General features: G+C 39.1%; 1 protein-coding gene across 3 annotated transcripts in view; it reads left to right on the top strand.

Annotated features, from left to right (window-relative positions):
- The window catches only part of KIFAP3 (kinesin associated protein 3), a 67,606-nt gene that overhangs the window by 21,476 nt on the left and 24,314 nt on the right, over positions 1-21,816 (top strand). For 2 of the 3 annotated variants that reach the window (XM_063406636.1, XM_063406638.1), the window contains exons 11-17: positions 5,660-5,760; positions 10,014-10,122; positions 11,193-11,305; positions 12,327-12,492; positions 12,707-12,835; positions 13,073-13,171; positions 13,934-14,019. In XM_063406636.1, the coding sequence (XP_063262706.1) occupies positions 5,660-5,760; positions 10,014-10,122; positions 11,193-11,305; positions 12,327-12,492; positions 12,707-12,835; positions 13,073-13,171; positions 13,934-14,019 (803 nt within the window). The remainder of the gene's footprint in view (positions 1-5,659; positions 5,761-10,013; positions 10,123-11,192; positions 11,306-12,326; positions 12,493-12,706; positions 12,836-13,072; positions 13,172-13,933; positions 14,020-21,816) is intronic. The other variant, XM_063406637.1, reaches the window with a different exon arrangement.

The following is a 21,816-nucleotide window of genomic DNA, read 5'->3' as shown; positions in this document are numbered from 1 at the left end:
AATAACAAGTGTCATTAATTCTTTTTTTAATCTCTTGCTTTCTTTCTTGGTCATAGCCTAACCCAAAACATAATACTTTTGTGGAGAAAAGAGAGGCAGCTTTACCTTCATCATCCAGGGATAATCCTATTGCCTCTTGATTTCTCTCTAATCTGAATTTTTAGTTTATTTCTTTCTGCTTTGTGAGGTATATGGGATATTGCAACTAATCAGCTTCCAGTTTCACATGAGTTCAAGTATGACTGGTTATAGCCCCTCCTAAGGACAGAAATGGGGTATGTTTAGCCTCAAAAAAGGACACACCTAATTACAGCAGTGTGTTAATTGCCCAGTGCCTGTGCTGTGTTGTCTTTCTGAGTGGCTGTGCTTCACTGAGGTGGTTACTGAATGTTTTTCAGTCTGTCTTGCATGGAGTTCCAGGCAAAGAAATGGAGCCTGCAGTTCCAGACATGCAGCTTCATTTTTTCCTTGGGCTCCAACATGAAATAACTCAAATTAGTCAATTTTGAGTCCTTTAGGATTCATCATTAAACTTCTTTGTTTCCTAGGAAAAAAAGTGTAACCAGCTTTCAGATGTGGCATGTACTGAGTTCTTTGGGTGAAGGGGAAAAAAAACCTCAGAAAATGAAACCCCAAACCCAACCATGGCAACACTGAGGTTTTGAATTAGGCTTATGGTATGAAGCCAGTTTCAAATAACATAAAGGTGGCACAAGAGGGGTTAGTAGTATGTAATTACTATCATAATGTTTTATTTACAATGTCTAGTCTCCTTGAGTCTGAGCAGATTTGAAAATTCTTTCAGTTTCTCTTGATAAAATAAACTGATATATCCAATATGATTTATATTTACATATGTAAATCAAATCAATATGTGTCTAAAGCACACATGGACTAACTCAGTCCAACTGTTTCAGAGCTGCTTGTGAGGAATGATATGGGATAGAGGTATGTGGAGATAGCTTTCTATCAATTTTTTTCCTAAAATCACTGCTAATTGTGATACATTTCAATAAACTCTTGATTAATCTGTTTTCTGACGTTAGGGTGAGACAGCACATAGATCTGATATTCAGGTTGTGGCATTCCTAATAATCTAGATTTCTTACTTGCCTAATTCTGCAGCACGTCACGTTAGGGTATTAGAGTTTGAAACTGAAATAAAGATTCACTCTGCCATTTTAACAGGTATTTATCTTCATTTGTGTTCTGGTTTTGATTTAGTGTTGTTAATGTTTTGCACATGAGTGTGATAGGGCTTATTTCATATCTAATGTGGAGACATTGATTATTCCATTAGAAGTGATGGCTGCTTGATTTACTGATAGTGTTATGTTTGAATAATTTACTCTATAATTTATATTCTTTTTACTTTAGCATTTGAAAGCTGGTTGCTGCTGCTGCAACAAAGACTGGTAATTCAGTTTTACAGCTTTAGGGTTTCTCTTTTTGTCATGGAGCTAATGGATGATTTTTTCTTTTAAGGTCACAGTTAACCAAAATGTAGGACTTGATCTTGTGACCAAGAAATCATATCTTTTCTTTAGCTTCTGCTACTAATACTATTTAGATCTTTAACCATATTTACTAAACTAAAGAACTAAGAACTAAATGGAATTCAGGCATTGGTCCCCAGAACTGGCACATGGCTTCTTATTAATGTTCAAAGGCTAAAAATCTGAAGCCGTTTTGAACTCAGAACCCATCATGTATTTATTTCCCTCTCTAATTTGCAGAAAACTAGTTGTGAAAACAGCCCCAGGGACCTGATATTTTTCCATCCCATCTGCTCCAGCTGAACTACAGCTGCAAAAAAAAAAATCTAAGTATTGTTTCTATAAACTGTTGAGTGTATTTTATAACACAATAATTCCCACAAAATCAGTAACTGCAGTTAATGACTGGTTTGTTAAGGCATTAACTGCACTCAGCTGGGAATGACCAATTTCTCAGGAATGGCTGTGTAAGAACTAAGGCTAATTCAGTTACACTTTCAAATAATTATTTGGTTAATTAATGGTAGATTCTTGTGGAAATCCTATCAAAGTGCTTGTGACCCCCATGTTTAATATCCAATGAGTTCATTATGATTCATGTTTTATTGCCATAAATACCAGAAGAATCTGTAATGACTAGGCCATTATTTTCCAGGGCTGCCCTTACTGCTTTAGGCGTTCTGGCTATTCCACCTTCAGTCATAAAAACCTTGATGCTCAAAACTCACAGAATTTGTAGGCTACAACTTTCTGGCACCCCACCAAAACTTTGGTGATTTTTATGAACACATTTGGCAGAGATCTGGTTTTGGGTTTTTTTTCCTCTTGCTTTTTCTAGTTAGGGCAATAATTGATCCTTACTGTACCCAGTCAGAAGGAAGTCTTCTTGCAATGTCTGCTTTTCCACGTGTGGCCTTCAGCAGTGGTCAAAAATAGCAGAAAAGTCATCACCTGGGTGCTTTGGAAGCTGTTTTCCAGCCAGGTGCTGGGCAGGGTTTGAAATTTTCACAGCCAAGTCTTTATGCAATGCGTGACTCAGGGTTAATTAATTAGCATTCAGATGAGTAGAAAATAATTAGAAAAAGGAAGCTTGGTACTGACATATTCAAGTAATAGTGAGCAGCTGCCAGTTCATATTTTTGGAAGTGAAGTACCAATGTAAAAGGATGAGAGCTGGCTTGGTAGGTTTTAAGTCTGTCATGTCTTCTGCTTTTGTGTAACCTTCAGCCTGCAGGTGATGCTTTGAATTTAAAATGCTTTAGCTGTTGTGTCTGTCCTCTTCCCTCATCCTCAACCAACTACTTCTCACCTGGTCTCCAGTCAGCTTTCCAGCAGCCTGTGTGCTTCTAAGTGAGCATGAGATGAACATTTGTGTTAAATGTGCTTAGGGACAACCACCCCCTCTTGATTTGCTTGCAGTTTTTGACTCTGTGGATCAGGAGTTGCTGCTGTTTTGTGTGAAAACTGACAAAAATCACAAAGTTCTGCTTTTCCTTCACCAAAGTGCATCCATAGGGAAAGTAGAACAGTGAAACTTGGAGACATCAGCCTGAAATCTCTTCCTTTCTGGGAAATTAAAATAAAATTAAACTTAAAAGGATGGATTAGTTGCAGACTGCTTGCTTTCAGCTTTAGTTCTGTAGTTAACTTTTGTCATCTTAACTTTTGATTAAATTTGTTAACTTTTGTTTAAATTTAGTAGAATTCACGTGTTTTACACACAGTTGAAAAGTACTTCCTTGCTGAGGCTGTGCAATATTTGTCTGTGACTTAAATGCTTTAAACCCTTCTCTGTTCCCACTATTGACAATAGGACAGGACAATTCAGGGAAAATTGGTCAGATAAATGCACAGGAAGGAGGAATTTAAATTCAGTTCTTCTCTTGGAAAGTGTAGCTGTCTTTGCCTTTTGTGTGTCATGAAATCTACTTTATGGAATGCACTTTCAGAGAATTATTTAAGTGCCAGTCATTATAAAGCAACTCTTTAGGAGTTTGTTCAGATAAAATAAGTTTATTTGGTTTTCACGTATTTTTCACACTTTATGTTTAGTATCTGATTATTTTTGGTAGTTTTGAAATGAAGGTAGTGCTGTAATTTAGCACTGACACCCAAGGTGGTGTTCAGGTATCAGAAGGGTTATTGTGACCAGCTGGACCTTTGAAAAAAAAGGGATTAGAAAGTCATGCAGAGTTTCTTCTAAAAAAGCAAACAGGAGGCCTTTACTGTTATGTCAGCCTGTTATGACTGAAAATAAGCCACTAATATTGCCAGATACCCGGAAGCTGCTGAGCTTACCAAATGTAAAACTCTACCTTAGCTGATGCTTTACGTTAGCACAAATGAAACTTGGAAAAATAAAGAGGAAGAAAAAAACCACAAAAGACAGAGGTTAAACAGTAAAATTTAGCATCATTCTTGTTAATGGTCTGGCAGTGAAGGTCTGGTCTAACTTCGTTCCAGTTTTTCTTGTTGATGTTTTGGGAAGCTTTTCTCTCTTTTATACTGGCTTATCTTTTACTTCACACACAGTTTCCTGCATTATCTAGCTAAGTGTAATTGTAACATGAGTCTTGTATTTAACTCCTAAATACAGGCATGAAGTAAAGTGTAAAGAGCAGTGTAAACAGATTTTTTTTCCTTAAACCCGAGGAATAATTTCTTCTGTAAACTACTAAATTTGTATAGAAGAAACCTTTGCCTGTATGTGTGGGAAGTTTTTTTCATGAAATTAGTTTTCCCTATATTTCTGCAGGTGAATAGGTAGGTAAGATGACCAGTCACAGGAGAAGCACTAAAGATAACATCCACTTCATTTTGTTTGCTGGTACCTTCTGTGCTTTTATTTTCATAATTATGAGAATAGCTTTCACATTTGGGCCTTATATTTCCTCCAGCTGTTAAATGTGTGGAAGATTGTGATACCAGTTATGTTTTTTCAAGCAGGTAAGACTCTAGAAGGATTTGGAAGGTCAGCTGTGATTTTAGGTTTAATGTGGCTAAGAATACTTCACTCACTTGTATGGCAGCTGCCAAAGGGGTTTCATGGGTCTCTTTGAATAATTCAGTTTTGAAAAAGGCTCATTCTCAGGATAAAGGCATCATATCCTTGCTGCTCAAAGGAAATAAAGGAAATTTCAGCTCCCAGTGATGCATGCAGAAGGAAAATTTCACTGTGTTGGTTGCTGTTTGAGGTGTTTGTGCTTTGCCAAATTATTACACAGATATTTTCTGACTTAGCTTACGTAGAAGTGGGAGGTAGGATATTGCTGATGAGTTGTGTAGGAACTGTGAATGAATTGGGAGTTGGTGACTTTATTACATCCTGGTTTAACTAACGTACACATTCAGTTGCAGGGTTCATCCCATATATAGCCAATATCCTGCTCGTGCAGGGCTAGAGGAGAGCTTGAGAATGCCCAGTCTGGGTTTCAGCACTGAGTCAGAAGCAAATCTGTCTGTGTTGTTCTTAAACATTTGTGTTTGTGTAAAATGATTTTATAGAACCTTTCAGTTAAATACCTCACACTCCACTCACATCAACTTCTCCAGTTTTCCTGAGAGTCTTTCTCTTTGGTGAGTGCTGCTATGAGAATACACTAATGTAGGTTTTGATGGGTATGAAACACAAAAGGCACCAATGGGATAATATTGTTATATAGGAGAGTAAAACAACTACCATATGATTTGCTTGAAAGGCAGTGGATTTCTTCTACAACACGTTGTAGTGGTAGTTCTTATTTTTCTCTCTGGCATTTGTACATTCTTTATTATTTCACTTCAAGACATGCTTGTTATTTCAGTAGGAATATCCACAGCTAAATCATCTCTAATTGTCTAGCTGAAAACTGATTAAGCCTTTCTCTGGATCACCAGTCATTATTAAGCATTCCTTTCACAAAATATATTCCCTGCAAAGTGGTTAAGGAAGTTTTTTGAGATGCTGGGAAGAGGAAGGGATATTTACCATTGCCCTGGTTCCCTCTTTGCACTAATATGGGGTTCATTTGGCTAGGCCAGGCCAAGACCCTTTCATTAATGTGTCATTTCTGATTTAAATTTTTCCTCTATTAACTAGGATTGTTCTGCTTCTCATTTTCCTCTTTTGAGCATTTAACAACAGCTAAAAATTCTCCTAATAATATATTTTTTTCTCCTTCTAGGAAACGAAAATAACAAAAAAGTAGCGATTTGCATTCTGTATCACATCAGCATGGACGACTGCTTTAAGTCGATGTTTGCATACACAGACTGTATCCCTCAGGTATGTGATGAGCTGATAAAATCCATCCCCGTGCTCTCGGTCCCCGCTCATGGCAGAGCTCGCACTGACACCCGCAGGTGACAAGGGGAACAGCCACGGTGCTGCTCGGCAGGGAGGCACCTCCTCCTCAGGCGGGGACTGTTCTGGGCTTTCGGTCCCCAGCAGAGGCACAGGTGACCGAGCTCTGTCCCTGCTGCCGACACCTGAGCTGCACCAGTGAACCGCTGAAATTACAGGTGACCCGGTGGGTTCCTGCAGAAGATCGGAAAGCTTGAGAGAGATTAAAGCTTGTGCAGAGCAGCTCCTTAGGGAATGCAGTGGAAAGTATTTCCTTTAGAAGGCATTCTTGCCTGATCCCATTGGGTATCAAAATTTCAGTGTTTCCTGCATTGCAGGATATGAACTGGAAACCAGCCAAGGAGGGTTACGTTCCTACATGACAATTCCTTTTCCAACTGCAGGCGTGTACAGCAAGGGAGACTTGATGACTGTGGAAGGCTCTTCACTGATCTTTCAGGCTGCATTTTCATAGTTAATTTGTTGACTTAAGCAGACACAATACCATGGGGTTTAGGGGTTTGTAGGTGTGTTTGGTTTCTTGTGTGTGTGTGTGTTTTGTTGTTTGTTTTTGGTTTGGGTTTTTTGTGTTCCTCAAATACCAAGTCCTGTCTTGCTGACCTTTTTCTCAGCCCTGGTGAGGCTGGCGTTGAGAAACCCGGTGTTGCCTAAGTGTAAGAGCTCTCTGGTAGCTTTTTAAGAATTGCACCATGGTGCACTTCTTTCCTGCTAAATGGCTTTTTAACATCGAATACTTCCAGAATGGTAAGTTGTCATGAGACGTTATCAGAATGTTTCTGGTCATTATCTTATGGCAAAATCAGAGAAGTTTTTCCGTGTACAAGATGATTTTGGACAACAGAGAGGGGAGAACTGCTGAGAATACCTAATATATGTTGCAAAGTGGTCTTGTAAGCATCCTGCTGTCGTTTCTACTGCAAGAAGCAATTCCTTTTTAAGGCATTTGTGTGATATAAGGGATCTGCTGTGTTCTAGCAGTTACCAGCCAAACTCAAATTCCCGCACCAGGACTTGCTTGTGATGGCTTTCAGGGAATCTTGGTATGACTCCCAGGCCCCCGGTGCATACAGAGCTGTGTCCAAACTGGTGGAGCAACAAACAATTCTGCCAACTTCACTGGGCTTCAGTGAAGTAAACAGCAACATTGGGAAGCATAACTATGGCTATTGATGCTTCACAGGTCACATCTGCTCACTGTCCAAAAAGAATCTGAGCAGCCAGAGCTTAAATTTTACTAATGAATGTTCAAATTTAGGATGGTTATCAAGGAAGACAGGTAGCAGAAAGCATTAGGAAGTGGATAAGGCACCAGGAAAAGAAAATGACTGTTCTAAAAGGACTCACTGCTATCTAATTCTACCCAGAAAACCCCCAGTCTCTTTCCAGTGGTGGTATATGCCCTTGCGTGGGTTTGTCTCTTTTTGAGGAAAGGTGTTCATCTAGACTGGCAAATGATAATTAATGCTTAGCAGTTGTAGCAAGTGCTTGGGAAAGCAGCCCCCAGTGGTAATTGTGGCTGTGAAGTGCTCGCCGAGGGCTCGCGCGTGCTGTCCGGGTAAACATCCTTGTGGAGTGCAGGAGTTAGTGGGTGCTACTCTAGTAACAGTTAAAAGTGAGTATTAACAGTTCATTCTTGTTTAGACCTCAGCAATGCGTGTTTTGTTTAAATAGGTGCAAATGCCATCCAGATGCTTATAAAAGCCTTTATTGCTAATAACCTGGCCAATCAAAGGGCATGGTTAGGCAGTGATGTCATGGTGATATTTAATATTTTACCGCAGAGCGGTGTGCAAGGTTCTCCAAAGCTGCCCACATGTTTTCCACCACGGTTGTCCTGTTTGGCCCCTCTTTGATCTCTAAGCTTCTTTTCAGCTTAATGCTGGTAAACGTCCTCTCTTGACAGCCCCCTTTGCTCCTGTCCGCCATTATCTGCTGAAGTTCAGAAACCAGAGCATCACTTCAAACAGCAGAGTTGGGGAGTAGCCGCTCAGGAGAGATTCCTGAGGCATGCAGTTCTGGCATAATCATTCAAAGATGTTGGAGCTGGGCTCGGGGAGGGGGTTGGACAGAGGTGTATGTGAACACAGAGCTGTGGGGGTTGGCCTCTGGTCACTGGTAAATAAGTGAAGGCAGGTGCCAGAGAGTCTAGACACAGTGATTTCAGTGCTGGTCTGTGGTATCTGATACTCAATATGGGACTTGTCTGATTGAACACTACTGCCTCTTCATTGCACATGCTGCAGTCTTTTTACTGCCTTCCTGTTAAATCAGTAAAAGATGACAATGGACATAGTAAAAGCAGAACAAATTTAATTTTAATATTTCCTATTTGGCAGCAATTACTCTTCCTTTTGAAGTGGCACAAGAAACAATCAAATTAAATGAAGACATAATGGGAAACATGGAACTCGTATGAAACTATTATTTTAAAATTTGAACGGCTTTAATTGAAACTGGATATTTTTTTCTTTTTATAGAGAAGTAGTTCAGTAATTAACAGTGTAATCCCATCTTGTTAAACATTTAATTTCCATGGATTTTGTATTGTGTAAGTAATGGGAATGTTTCCCTTCAAATTATTTGAAGGGTTTTAAAAATCTGTTTTTAAAGGTTTTGTAACAGAAGAGTTGCAGGGGGTGATTTTTGAATGCTCGTGTTCTACTTGTTAAATAGCAATTTTCTTTGTTAATTCCCTCTTATGTGACTGTCAGGCTTAAGGATTTAATAAACCAGGGATTTTATAAGTTCTTAAAGCAACCTAGAGAAATCCGATTCTAGCTTTTTAAGAAAGGGAGGAAGAAATCAATGATAGCTTTTAAACGAGTACATGAAAGTCTCAGGAAAGACTTAAATAGCTATGCTGTAATCTAGTTTTTATTTGGGGTTTTTTTGGGGTCCCTTTGGAATGACAGCCTTCTATCTGATAATAGGTAAACATACAGAATGGCTGGAGTAAAATACTTCAGAGGGAATTCCTGCAATCCTATTGTTTCTTTTTATTTTCTCCTCTTTAAATGGATTCTTTACCTACTTTCCCTAGCTTTTAATGCATTACAAACTTGTCTTTCCACCAGGGGGCAAGCACACAAATATTTAACGATTAGTTAATCATTAAATTCAATGATTATTTGTTGCTTTCTTGTCCTCCCACCCCTTTCTGAGCTACAGTTTTTGTACCTTATGTCCTGCTTATCTGTAGGCTTAGTTGTTTCCTCCTCCAGTAATCTCAGTCTTGTCATCACTGGTTTATAATTACTGGCATTATAATCCAAACGTGTCTTATGAACTGAGTGGATTTGAGAAGCAAACAGGGTGATGTTCCCCAGCCCTGAAGTTGTGCAGGGCCTGTCTGCCAGGACTGGAACCAGAGGGAAAAGAAACGGGTTTATTTTAGTCATGTTCGTATATTCCAAATGCCATTTCAAAACCTGTTCCTGTTGAACCAAATGAGCCAGGATAGGCAGCCTGTGATGTAATGGACAATACAGGGCCAGGTGTGTAAAATGATGGCAATCCATAGGTTAGGAGCCTTGGGAATCACCTGGGAATTCACTGACATTGGCTGAACAGTTTGAACAGGATTGTAGGTGATTGTCTACTTGCATTAATGTTACCAGAAGAATGGGATTACTGCTGAGGAGTCTGTGGGATGTGGCAGTGTTCAGCTCTAGCTGGAAGCTGCAAAGATAAAGGACACTGCTGCAGGGACAGCTAAATTACCTCTCAATGGAGTAACTCACAGCAAAATAGTAGTAGGATTATTTTGCAATGAAGTATCTGTTTAGAGTCATAATTTTATTAAGCTAATAGGTATTAATCTGACTTTCTGCGGAATTAAGTTGTGGGTTGCTTTTTTTATATATTAAATTCACCTAAGTTTTCTAAACAAATTTATGCATTCACAAATACTAAAAACCAGTAAAACAAAAATTTCAGTGGTAGCAATAAAATGTAACTAAGTTAATTTAAGGTGATGAGTGATTGCCATTTTTGGCGCTTTATAAGGATTATTATTCCTAAATAATGTCATGCCCCTGACCCTTGTAACTTCCACTGTTCCTGTAGAAATTCTGAATACTAATTTTTAAAAGAGGTACTGTAGTTGATATCATAACACTGCTTTTCTGTTGTTTTGGAAAGATTAATGAACCAAGTGTGCTTGTGTTTCTTGGCAGTTAATGAAGATGCTTTTTGAATGTCCTGATGAGCGAGTTGACCTGGAACTCATTTCTTTCTGTATTAACCTTGCTGCCAACAAAAGAAATGTGCAGCTTATCTGTGAAGGTAACTGCACTGAGATTTTGGTGGGGGTTTGGAGATAACAACACTTCATATATTTTCTTTTGTTATACTTCCATATGTAAATTATGTATATTTTAGTTAGTTATAAATGTATATATGTGTTTTTAAAAATAAAATGCATGTGTTTGGGTAATGATTGCAAGCAAATGGCCACACCCTCCTTACATTTGCCCTTGGTGGCAGGAATGACACTTGAGGGAGAATCCCTCATCCCTTGTACCTGCACACAGTTCTGAAAAACAGGCTGATGACATTGCTGTGGGAAACTATGACTGTATAGAGACATCAGGGGTTTATTCTGCCTGATGCCTAAAATCCATCTTTGGCTGATGGGTGTTTCACCTGCCAGTATCAAATGAACAGCAGTGATGTCTTTCAGTTGCATCTTTCCATAATTTTTTTTATTATAATTGAGCTTCTTTTGCATTCTAATATTTTGATTCATGGTCTAGATAGTTCAGCACTTCTTGCAGTAGCTCTGGATTGCTTTTAAAATTTCATTATTTTCATATTAGCAGTTTTAAATGAAACAATATTGCTCAGTAGCTCCAACTTTCACTTGTGCTCAACATTTTCCCTAGGAACTGCTGCAGTCAATTATTGGCCTTCAAAGGGGGCAGTTGCAATCAAGAGATTCTGTGGCCTGAAATTCCACTTTAAAATTCTGTGCATAGCTCTGCAGAAGGGGGAGCAGGGAGATCCAGTTTTATATTAAAGGTGAAACTCAAGCTAGCAGCACCTTTTAGATAGGCAGGGTGATCTTTTGGAAGCATAATGTTAACACTGGGATTTGCTCTGTGCAGTCAAGTACTTCAGATCTGTTCCCATGCATTGATCTTTGGTAAATAAACTTTTAAAAGCATAACAAAGTATTTATTGCATGGAATGGGGAGAGAAATCTGTGCCTGACTAACTGCTGTGCACTTTTCCATTGTAAACTTCTAAAGCTTAAAGCATATTTTTGGGTGCATATTGATTTTTGATCAGCCAGTACTTTCCTTTTCTTTTTTAAATTTTTTTTGGAGGATTTTCTAGGTGGTTTTTTTTTTCAGGAAATGGGTTGAAAATGCTCATGAAGCGGGCCTTGAAGTTTAAGGACCCGTTGTTGATGAAGATGATCAGAAATATTTCACAACATGATGGACCAACTAAAAGCCAGTTTATTGTAAGTATTAGGTCTTACCTAATGTGATGTCTGTTTTTTATCCTTCTGGAAAGGACTGGCTCCGGAGAGCTGCCATGGTTTGTTTTGCAGGGCATCCAATTTAAGTTTCCTTGTCTATCCTGGGGTGATTTTTGTTTTGTTTTCTAAGGCTATCTCAGCTGGTAGATCAGAGTTTGGTTCCCCTACTATGGGGAAAACAGATCTTAAGCCTTATCCAGCAAGTTTGAAAACAAACACACAAACCCAAACAAACAAACAAACAAGCCCAGCTGCTGGGGTGAACATCATAACAATTAAATTATCCTAAATTTCTGCTTTTGGACCTAGAGAGAAAAATCTGGTGGTTCCCCCGCCCTGCCCCACTTTATTTTAATACTTATTTTAATATTTATTTATTTATAAATAAATATTAAATATAAATACTTTATTTAATATTTATTTTAATAAAGTGCCAATACTTTATTTTAAATATTTAATATTTAAATATTGATCCTGTAAAGCCACCCTTTCAAAAGAAAGGAGGAAAACACACCATTCTAATCATGTTTTAAACATACTCTTAAAATGTGGATCAAATATCAAATTGTCCTAAAGCAGAATGAAGTGAGTAAATAGAAGCCATTATTCCCCTGTTCGTGTCCTCAGAAAATCTTGTAGTTACTTATTTAAATATTTAGGTAAAGAGCTCCATTACTGCCACTAATGCAGGATGGTCTTCTCTATCTTCTTTTTTTTCTTTTTTTCTAAGAGCTTCTTTAAATTCTGTGTTGTAGTAATTACTTTTGGAACTTTGGAACAAATGATCCACATCCCTTGAAAGTGAAAGGATGGAGAGGAAGAGTGCTAGAATGTTTTCTTGGATTATTCATCAACTGGAATTGAAATTGCCTTTTTAGTCCTTATTTCAGGAGCAAAGTCTCTTTAGTTTTCTTTTGGGAGCTAGCTTTAGTTTGGCTGAGACGTGAGTTCTTCAGAAACCCAGACTATTCCTTTGTAATGGTCGTTGCTGTATTTTTTTCAGGAATATGTTGGTGATTTAGCAGCTCAAGTATCAAATGATGAAGAAGAAGAATTTGTGATTGAATGCCTGGGAACACTTGCAAATTTGACCTTACCAGAGCTGGACTGGGAACTTGTGCTGAAGGAATACAAACTGGTTCCATATCTCAAGGACAAGCTAAAACCAGGTCTGGACAAAGTTGGGTTGGGCCTCTAAAGCACAGTCTCTCAAAGAATATTTAGAGTGCTCAGAGTAGCGTCTATTTACCTTTATAATTTGTGGTTGTTTAGGAAAGCATAACACTGAAGAACAGAATCATGTCTGCAGATAAATCCACAACTGCAGTAAATTAGGAATTCCTGAGAGAGGTAACCCTTCCTACTTGCTGCCTTCTGCCCCAGCAGGTTCTGCCGAGGATGACCTTGTTTTGGAAGTGGTGATCATGATTGGGACCGTGTCCATGGATGACTCCTGTGCTGCTCTGCTGGCTAAATCTGGAATCATCCCTGCACTCATCGTGCTTCTGAACGGTAAATTGGCCGTGTTTGAGGTGACCTGTGCACAGCAGGAGCTGGAACTGGCATTGCTGTTTCCTTGCAAGGCAGGGGTTGCTGCTTGTATGAGGAAGGAGGAGCAGTTACTCCATTAGGGATAGATTCTGAGTAGTGGTCTAATACATTTTCCCAAACCTTCACAACTCTTTAACTGTCAAAAGATTCTAATTTCTGATATTTGAAATAGTGGTGGAAATTTTTTTCTCCTTGCAGCTCAGCAGGAAGATGATGAGTTTGTCTGCCAGATCATCTATGTATTTTATCAGATGGTGTTCCACCAAGCCACCAGAGATGTCATCATCAAGGAAACACGTATCTTTTTACAGATTAAGCATCTAGAATTGCAGCACTTAATTTGCCATTGCTCGTGTTTGACTTCCATTTCTCTTGCAGTAACCTCATGATCTCAGAGGTTTCTCTGTAAATGTTTATTTCAGCTGAAAAAAACCCAAGCAGCCTAAGCATGTAAAGGGACTGTAAGATTAATAGTAAAGATTAAAACTTGGTATGCTTTGACACAGGGAGGGGAATAGAAGGGGCATCACTGACTCATTAGTTGCTGTCCAGTCTGATTTACTGTCTGAGTTTGTTCTGCAAATCATAATGAAATTCACTGTTCATAGAAGAACATATGTAGAACATAGGCAAACTTTTTGCATTGCACCATTATACAAATATGTTGCATGGCCTTACCTGAATGTTAAATTTTATTGAAGCATTCAGAATGGGTTTGAATTAGCCCTGGGAGGGATAGCAAGTTAGTGATTACATTGCTAACAATACAAAGAATACTTCTTCTTGTTCTTTTTGCCTTTACTCTCGGTGGAATATCTGAGAAGCCATTTGGGTGGCTGTTCTTTGTGTCCTGTTTGGATTGCTAGGTTGCTAGCTTTAAAAAATTGAAAATAAGAAGTTGCTAATTCTGGAATTATAAAGCACCAACATTTGAAAAATATTTTCTTGCTACGTGAGATGAAAAATTCCTGCCTCTGCTTCTTAGTGAGATTTGCAGTTTGAAGAACCCAGGGTTGTGAGGGGGGGAAAAATTTTTTCTCCTTAACAGTTGCTTTGCAGAAGCCCCAGCATATCTTATAGACCTGATGCATGACAAAAATGCTGAGATCCGCAAGGTTTGTGACAACACTCTGGATATCATCGCGGTAGGTCTGACTTTCTTTATCCTTCCACGGCCTCTTAACAAGACAATTCTAAAATAACTAAATGGATTGCAATTTGAAAGTATTTTTCTTGTGCAACTTTCTAATCGTATGGATAAAAGATGAATTTTCAGAGCACAATGACAATCATTAGGCTGTGCATCAAACTTCTAAGAAGTGTATGTACTTTGAAAATTCATACAAGTTAATTTGACACTTTTTAAAAGTGCTTTTAGACTTCAATAAATTAATCACATTACATAAGTGTGCCTAGCTTTCATTATTTCTTAGTTCTCCAGACAAATGGCTCTTGTTACCCAGCAGCTTTATTCAGCTTCTCTACATTGCCTGATGCCAGTATTTGTTTCAAAAAGAAAATGTGGCAGTGATCCTGATGCTGGCTGTTCCCTGCCAGGGGAACAATGACTCTAATATTGTCTTCACCTTTTGGATAGGTTTCCTTTGGGTATGTAACACAGTGTGTTCAACTATCCATGATCACAGTAAACTTTTGGGACAGTTGTATTACACTGCTAAAAAGGAAGAATACTAAATTATCAGGTGCTGTTGAGGATTGTAAGGACTGTACATCCTTTAGGTATAGAGTAGCTGTTATGAAGTAAAATTTTGTAGTCAAAGACAATTTAACTAAGTCAAGAGCAGCAGTACCTTTGTCTTCCTATTGCTTTTTCAGTCATCTACATTGTTCCTTTTTCAGTTTAATTATCTGTATTGCAGCTTGTTCTCTGAAACGTGTAAAGCCTAACTTACACTGCAAAATACTGAAATAATCTAGTTTACCCTCTTCTGTTATACTCATTAATAATGTCTTCTAATTAATTACTCCCCTTAAACCAGTAAAATTACATAAGATTTTCTGAACTGGAATTCTTTTTATCTGGCTCTGTTTTTTCTTCATGGAGGTATGGAATGAAGATTTGCTCCAGTGGCAGAGTTGCTGTTGCTATTTATTAAGGACTAGATTTAAACTCAGATGAATTTGCACTGAGTACTTATTTATGATGGGCATCATGTTCAGCATAACACAATCAGCTATTTCTAGGAATATCTCCAATCTCCAGTGGAAGCAGTGGAAGGATTTTTTTATCTTCTGAGTGAGGGTGGACAATCTGAGTGCATCCAACACTTGTTTTACCTTGGGGCCAGTTCAGTTTCCAGGTGACTCACATGTTGGTTTGTTTGTATGGGGAAGCTTTGCAGTGAGGTGTGTTGTAAAATCTAGTTAGTGAAAAATTGCTATTAATATTATTAAGCAAAATATATAGAATCTAGAAGAATAAACATAACAAAATACAGCTTCATAGTCAATACTACCATCTGAGTAAAATGTACTTGGCATTTTTTCCCTTCCTGACAACACAAAATCTTTATGCTCACCATGAGTCAGTGAGGAGCGCTAAGATAATGGATGGGAAAGACTTCTCAACTTGCAAAAAGCACTGGACAGGACTTTCAGGGCCTTGAGGAGGAATAAAGGGAGGAAATGACATGTTACTGTGGAGGAGGACACAACAAAGATACTGAGAGCAGCTTGCAGGGTGGTTAATTATATTTTTCTTTGCTTGTGGAGCAATGCCACACTTAAAATGGTGTTAGCTGGTGAATTAGGAGTTCCTTTTCCAAGAAGCTCTTTCTGGCTTTATTATATGGGTATTGGGGTTATAAGTTGCATAAACAGAGGGGAACAGAAAACATAATGTGCTCTCCTTTCTGGAAGACAAAGAGAACCATTAATTATTTGATTGCTTTCTTAATGATGTTGGAATCTGGTTGCACTTGTGTCTCTCAGTACAAAAAATCACAAGCAAAAATGCAACATATTCAAAATAATGATGGTAGGAAATTTAAGAGAGGAAGTTATCAGAAGCTCAGATCTTGATATGTGTTAAAGGAATGTTAAAGCAGGCTGTAAACACAGAGGTGTTTGGCTGTGGGGCAGTTTTACACCAGCAGTGCCTGCTGAGGTGTCTGAATAGTCTCCAAGAGTGGTGGAGCTTCTTATCTGTGCTGAATCCACAAGAAGCAAATCTGCACTTTTCACTCTTGTTGCACACATGCTGACAGGAATAGGTCCTCTGATGGAAATCAGAAAATAAATGGTGGGGAGTAGATTTGAAAATGATTTCTACTCAGGGAGACAAATGCTTCTTTCACTCATCAATGAGCTGTATATAATGTGATTGAAATAGCACTGGAGAAAATCACATGGCTTATAAGCCTTAGGGGAGAAATGCTTTCTGTAGTAAAGTAATTGTCACAGAAATTATGGATATGTTACACTAGTGATGATTTGTTTAATATAGCTTGGCTGGACTGTGCCACTGATGAACTGAAACAGATGTGCTGCTTTAGCACAGTATATACTGGGCAGTCTCAGCTTTGCACTGGGAGAAGAAGCAAGATATCCCTTTTGTCAAAAAAAAGTCTGAGTTGATGATTTAGGAATGCCTCAGTCTCAGTCATGTGCTGAGCTTTGGCAGCAAGCAGCCAGTTCAGTGTGTTGTACCCCTAAAGTGGGGCAACTCTCAGGGCTAAGTTCAAAGCCTGGAATCAGCAGCTGGTATAGGAGTCTCAAGGAAATTAATTTCCATTTTCCCCTGCTTCAGAAGCCTGGACTACTGCAACTCCCAGCATGTGAAAAGAGATGTCACCTTACTTGAGATGGTTTTATTCTGTTCACCTTAGGCAACATTATCAAGAGCTAAGGGGGCTGCTAATCTCTCAGGTTTCTTACTCTTTTTCTGCTCCTATCTCAGTTTTATTGCAGTCAAACTATTTTCCTCATTTATTCAAAGGATATTTAATTAACCATCATCAGATCCTAGGACTCTGTAGTCTGACCCTCCCCCTCTCCCCCAGTTTTCCTCTTCAGTGCCTTTGCAGCTTCCAATCCAGACCTGCTGTACCATCTTGTTTCTCTTATGATTAAGAGTGGCTCACAATACTTCCTGCAGGAGTAAAAACATCTTTTAGATAGTTACAGCATTGTCCATGGCATTTGGCAAGGGCCTCATGCCTGAGGTGTTTTTCCAGCTCTCGTTCTTTGCCCTGGGTATTTGTAATGAATGGCAAATAATGTTTGCCTTTTAGGGAATTCATTGTTAATGAACAGCTTGCATCTCTCCGTGTTAGCTAAGCTCCCCGATAGAAATCCTCCAAGTTGGGAATGCTGGAATTTCACATAAGCAGCAGGAATGTGCCGTGAACCTTCTGTGCTCTGGGATTTGGGGCCAGCTGGATGAGATGTTGGCCAGCTCCCTTAGAGTCAAGGAAGAGCAGGCCACAGGGATTTGGTGTGGGCTTTGTTTGAATAGGCAGCATGCTCTGAACATAGATAACCTTTGACTCCAGCTTGGTGTCCTCTTTCCGTGAAGGGTGCTGTAGTCACTCCAGGAAGAAAGGTTTTCCCTCCACTTGACAGGACCCCTTTCTGTGGTGCATCTTGTTGCCCTGTTATCCTTTAGCAGCATGGAAACAGAGGGGTGGGCAGGAGGGGCAGGGGCTGCAGATGAACTGCTGGAGTTTCCTGTTCATTGTTCAATTTGCCAGCAGTCTGCTTTGGTGCTGGTTGCTTCTTGTGGCTCTGCCTGCAGCACAGTAACCACAGGCAGCTTTAGACAGGGCAAGAGTGTCCTGATTGTCTTTGTCTTCACATAATCCTGCCTTGGACAGATTCCCTTTCAGCACTGTTGCCTGGTCTCTGGATTTGTAGGACTGGGAAGGTGAGCCAAACCACTGATGTGTTACTCACATAACAGGTTGCCAATGAGATATCTTACATTCCTCCACAAGCAAGGGAAAAAGGTTTCTCTAGTCTGCTACTGCCAATAGAGGAACTTTGAGGGTGCCCTCCATTTTATGAAGCCACTGAAATTTAGAGGGTATCAACCTTTTCTTGCTTTGCCACTAGTTTCAGCTCCCAGATTTCTGTGAGCTTCCTGTCAGAATATATTTATAGTAATGAAGCTGACTGTGAGGCAGTGACTCCAGGTTGCACAGGTGTAAGTGGTGGAAGGATGTTCTTTTCGTGGCCTGTGAAGGAATTGCCCTGCAGTGGTGCTTGCCCTAAGGTAGGTGTGGTAGACACCTGCAGAACGTGATCCCTAACATCTGTTTCTCACCTTGGTTTATAGAGGCACAGAGTTAAAACGGCTTGCCTAACTTTTGATAGCTTGACAAGATAAATCTTTTCTTTCTTAATAAATGGTTAATTTAATCTTTCATGTAAACAGTAGGTTTTTAATGATGAATGTAACAAATCACTAAGTAGAGCCTTGAACATAATGAGCACTCTATTTATTGTACTGCAGTTTCAGTTCAGTCTGAAGAATCACATCAAATGAACCCTATTACAGACCCAATTAAAGGGCAACCACATTAAAGTGAAAAGGAAAATCTGTTTTTCATCAGCTGTGAGAGAACACAAAGCAGATCTGTGTAGCTCTGTGTTATCCTATAGTGTGTTAATCAGATACAAGGTGTGACGGAAGCCAGTGACAAAGGGGACCCTGATAGGGAACAGACACGCTCTGATAATAGGCCAGTTAACGCTTCATAATATTTCAATGGTTCAGTAGTAAACAAAGCTGGAAGCAGGACTTCAAAAAGGATGGCACATTCCTCCCTGAGTCAAGCCATACATCTTCTATGACACTTGTGGATTTATGGAAACCGAATGTTAAAAACAGTGATGTCAGGGAGCTCCAAAGAGAATAAAATCAGCTTTCAGAATTCCTGCTTTTAAGTTTCTGACCATGACTGGTGTTTGAGGGGGTTGGTGTTGGAAAATAGGCATATTCTGTTCACCTTTCATTCTCCCTTGCAGTGCTTTTCCAGTAGCCTAATATTTGAAAGGACTGGAGGGCTCAAAGCTATAGCTGTATCTCCATTACTTTTAGTTTTCTGGTTTCATGTTTGCAGAAATTCCCTTGTAAAGGAATGCTTCATGTGTTTAAAAACCAAAACCCAACCAAAACAAAAAAAACCCCACACCCCACAAAATAATAATAAAAATGTTTTAATAGTTCAAAATATAATTACTGGAAGACTTGCAGTGTTTTAGGGAATTGTTTTGCTCTAAATGGCTTTAATTTGGTTTCTTTGTGCCTTTTGGCTGTAGTCCCGCATTTACAGCTTTTCTTCCACTCTGCTGTTATTCCATTAATCATTTACCCAGTGGTGGTTCTGCATATTTCCATGGAAAATCTACAGACATATTCCTGATCTAGCACTGCTTAAATGAACTTTTTTTTTTTTGTGCTGAGGCAATGTAAATCATTCTAGATTATTGCAGATCTTCCTTTTCTGTGATTGCTGCCAGAATGAAACTCCTGACAAAACTGATCACTGATCTAGTTCTGGTGCTGTCACTTCTTTGTAACATTTGTACCTTGCTTTTTTCACTGGCAATGAACAACAAGAACAAAGTTGCTAAAGTACTTGAATGGATAAATTGTGGGTTTTAAGTAATGTACTGTTCAATTGCTAATACTGTTTTCCAAAATTTAGATGAATGATTGAGGAAAAATACCTGGGAGTCTTAAACCTCTTAATATAGGATGGGAAATGTAGAATATATAGGACTATTCTGCCCTGCTGTCATCATCTGAGGGCAAAATCAGAATCTGAGAAATGTTAACTGATTTTTGCAGGAGGATGTAAAAGGTGATGTCTGTTTCTGACAGACATTCAGCATGTTCAGACAGTGGTGTGAATGGAACTCTGACATTAGGAAGTGGGATACATTTAGGGTTGTAAACTTTGGGAATATTCAAGTGTTTTCAAAGTGCATTGATGGTAAATGTGAATGAGGTGATTTAGCTGATGGCCTTTTGGCTTTTGAGAACTTACACAAGTAAACGGGATATTGTAAAAGGCATTAAGCTTTCACAGAGGTTAATCTAATTAGCTGTTTGTTAAATTTGTTTATTTTCCTCTCCTTCTTTGCAATCATGACTTCTGGGAATAGTGTTCTTGAGACTGCAGTATGATTTCTGGCAGTTACAAGATATTTCTCTAAAGCTTGCAAGTAATTCCCAACTGCTGGAGGCTGATATAAGAGCCAGCCCAGGGTTTAGCTCTGGCAGATGCAACAAAGGAGCTGTTCCAAGGTGCTGGGCAAACGTCATCACTGAAAGTCCTGCCTTGTCTTATTTATATGGGTCATTTTATAAAGCTCAGTGGTGAGCTTGCCTTTTCCAAGTTTTTACTGTTGCTTCTAGTTTTTTTTCTTTTTAATCAAGAGTGGAAATAAGGGGGGGGAAATCAAGAAATAACCTGAGGTGTTCTTTTTCAAACAGTATGAGGTGTAAGTGTGTGTTTGTTGGGTTTTGGTCTTGTCTTTTCTCCCTCCCTAAGGCTGCAGTAATACTGACAGGCAGAAAGTGGAATTTTGCTTCCCTGGGCAGTGAGGGTATCTATAGATCCCACAGGTGATACCTGCTCTGGGTGTGGAAGTGGTGCCAGACACCAGGTTTTGGACAGGATCACTGAACAGAAGTGCCAGGATGGTGAGAAGTGGAATGAGCAAGGTCTAGGAATCAGAGGTGGAATTGGAGAAACTGAGAATAATGAAATCTTTCATGTTCTAGGTACTTGTTGGCAATGTCAGAGAAGCTTTGCCAGACTGGCAGGGCCAGCTGGCTTTTGTGTTATCCACCAGTCCAAAGGTGGAAAAGGCACAGGGCAGAGAGTGTTACCTGTGGAACACATATGATAGCAAGGAAAACAAGGCTGGTTGGATATTAAGTCAGTGTAAAAGCTCAGTTCAGACTATAGGACTTCCAGAAGTTGAACCTGAGCTACTAATCCAGCTGATTCTGCCTTCTCTGCCATTTAATGGCCTCTGGTCGTAGACAGATCTACTTTGGCATGTCTGTCAGGAGCAGAAATTCCCCCTTCCACAACCAAGGTATTGTCACTAATTGTGGGTCATCTTCCTGTTCAGGGCTCAGTAAAGCAGATTTTTAAAGCTGTAAACTACTCCAACTTAGATCTCTGAGAAAAGTCTGTCTAGATCATGTGTTAACCACCATGAGAGTTAAGAAATTATTTTTAACTTTTCTCTCCTTTTTAGTTATGTCAGAAGACAGTGGAGTGATGTATTTCTTAAGGATATTTCTTCCCACAAGAAAAAACCTTCTGGTTATGGATGCTATTCTTGCTCACAATAGTTTATTTTAAAAAAGCACACATGGTGCATTATTTGTGACTATTCCAAATTGATACTTTCTGCAGATTTCCCATGTTGATAAGCTTCATAGAGATAGCTGGGCCTATCTTCCAGCAGGATTGAGGAACTGAGAGTTATCCATGGGTTGGTGCTGCCTCTGTGGAAGTCACCAGCCCCCCAAATCTGCTCTGTTTAGAAGCTGATTGCAGTGACCATAGGCTATGTCACCTCATACTGGTGTTCTTTACATGTGTCACATCACTTGAGTGCAATTAGGCTCTAATCCAGACTGGAATTTCATGCCTGCATGTTTTTCCATAGTGACTGGAACCTATATCCTGTTTTACTCAGCTTTTTGGAGAAGTTCCCCTCAGAGTTTACTTGCCTACCATTTTTGTGGTTGTTCAACATTATGCATAAAATTTGGCATGAAGTTGAAAACTAAATTCTTGCTGGAGCTCATGAAAGAAAAGAAATTTATTGGTTTTATCACAGCCTTTTTTCTTAATAGATTTTTTTAGTAACCAGTTGTCCTAGGAAATGTTCATCTAATGAAGATGTGCAGGGTATTTGGACAGTGTTAATAATTAATTACTAAAAATGCCCTG

Source organism: Prinia subflava, chromosome 10 (genome assembly GCF_021018805.1).
Source record: "Prinia subflava isolate CZ2003 ecotype Zambia chromosome 10, Cam_Psub_1.2, whole genome shotgun sequence".
NCBI lineage: Eukaryota > Metazoa > Chordata > Aves > Passeriformes > Cisticolidae > Prinia > Prinia subflava.
This window is presented reverse-complemented; position numbering and strand designations above follow the sequence as displayed.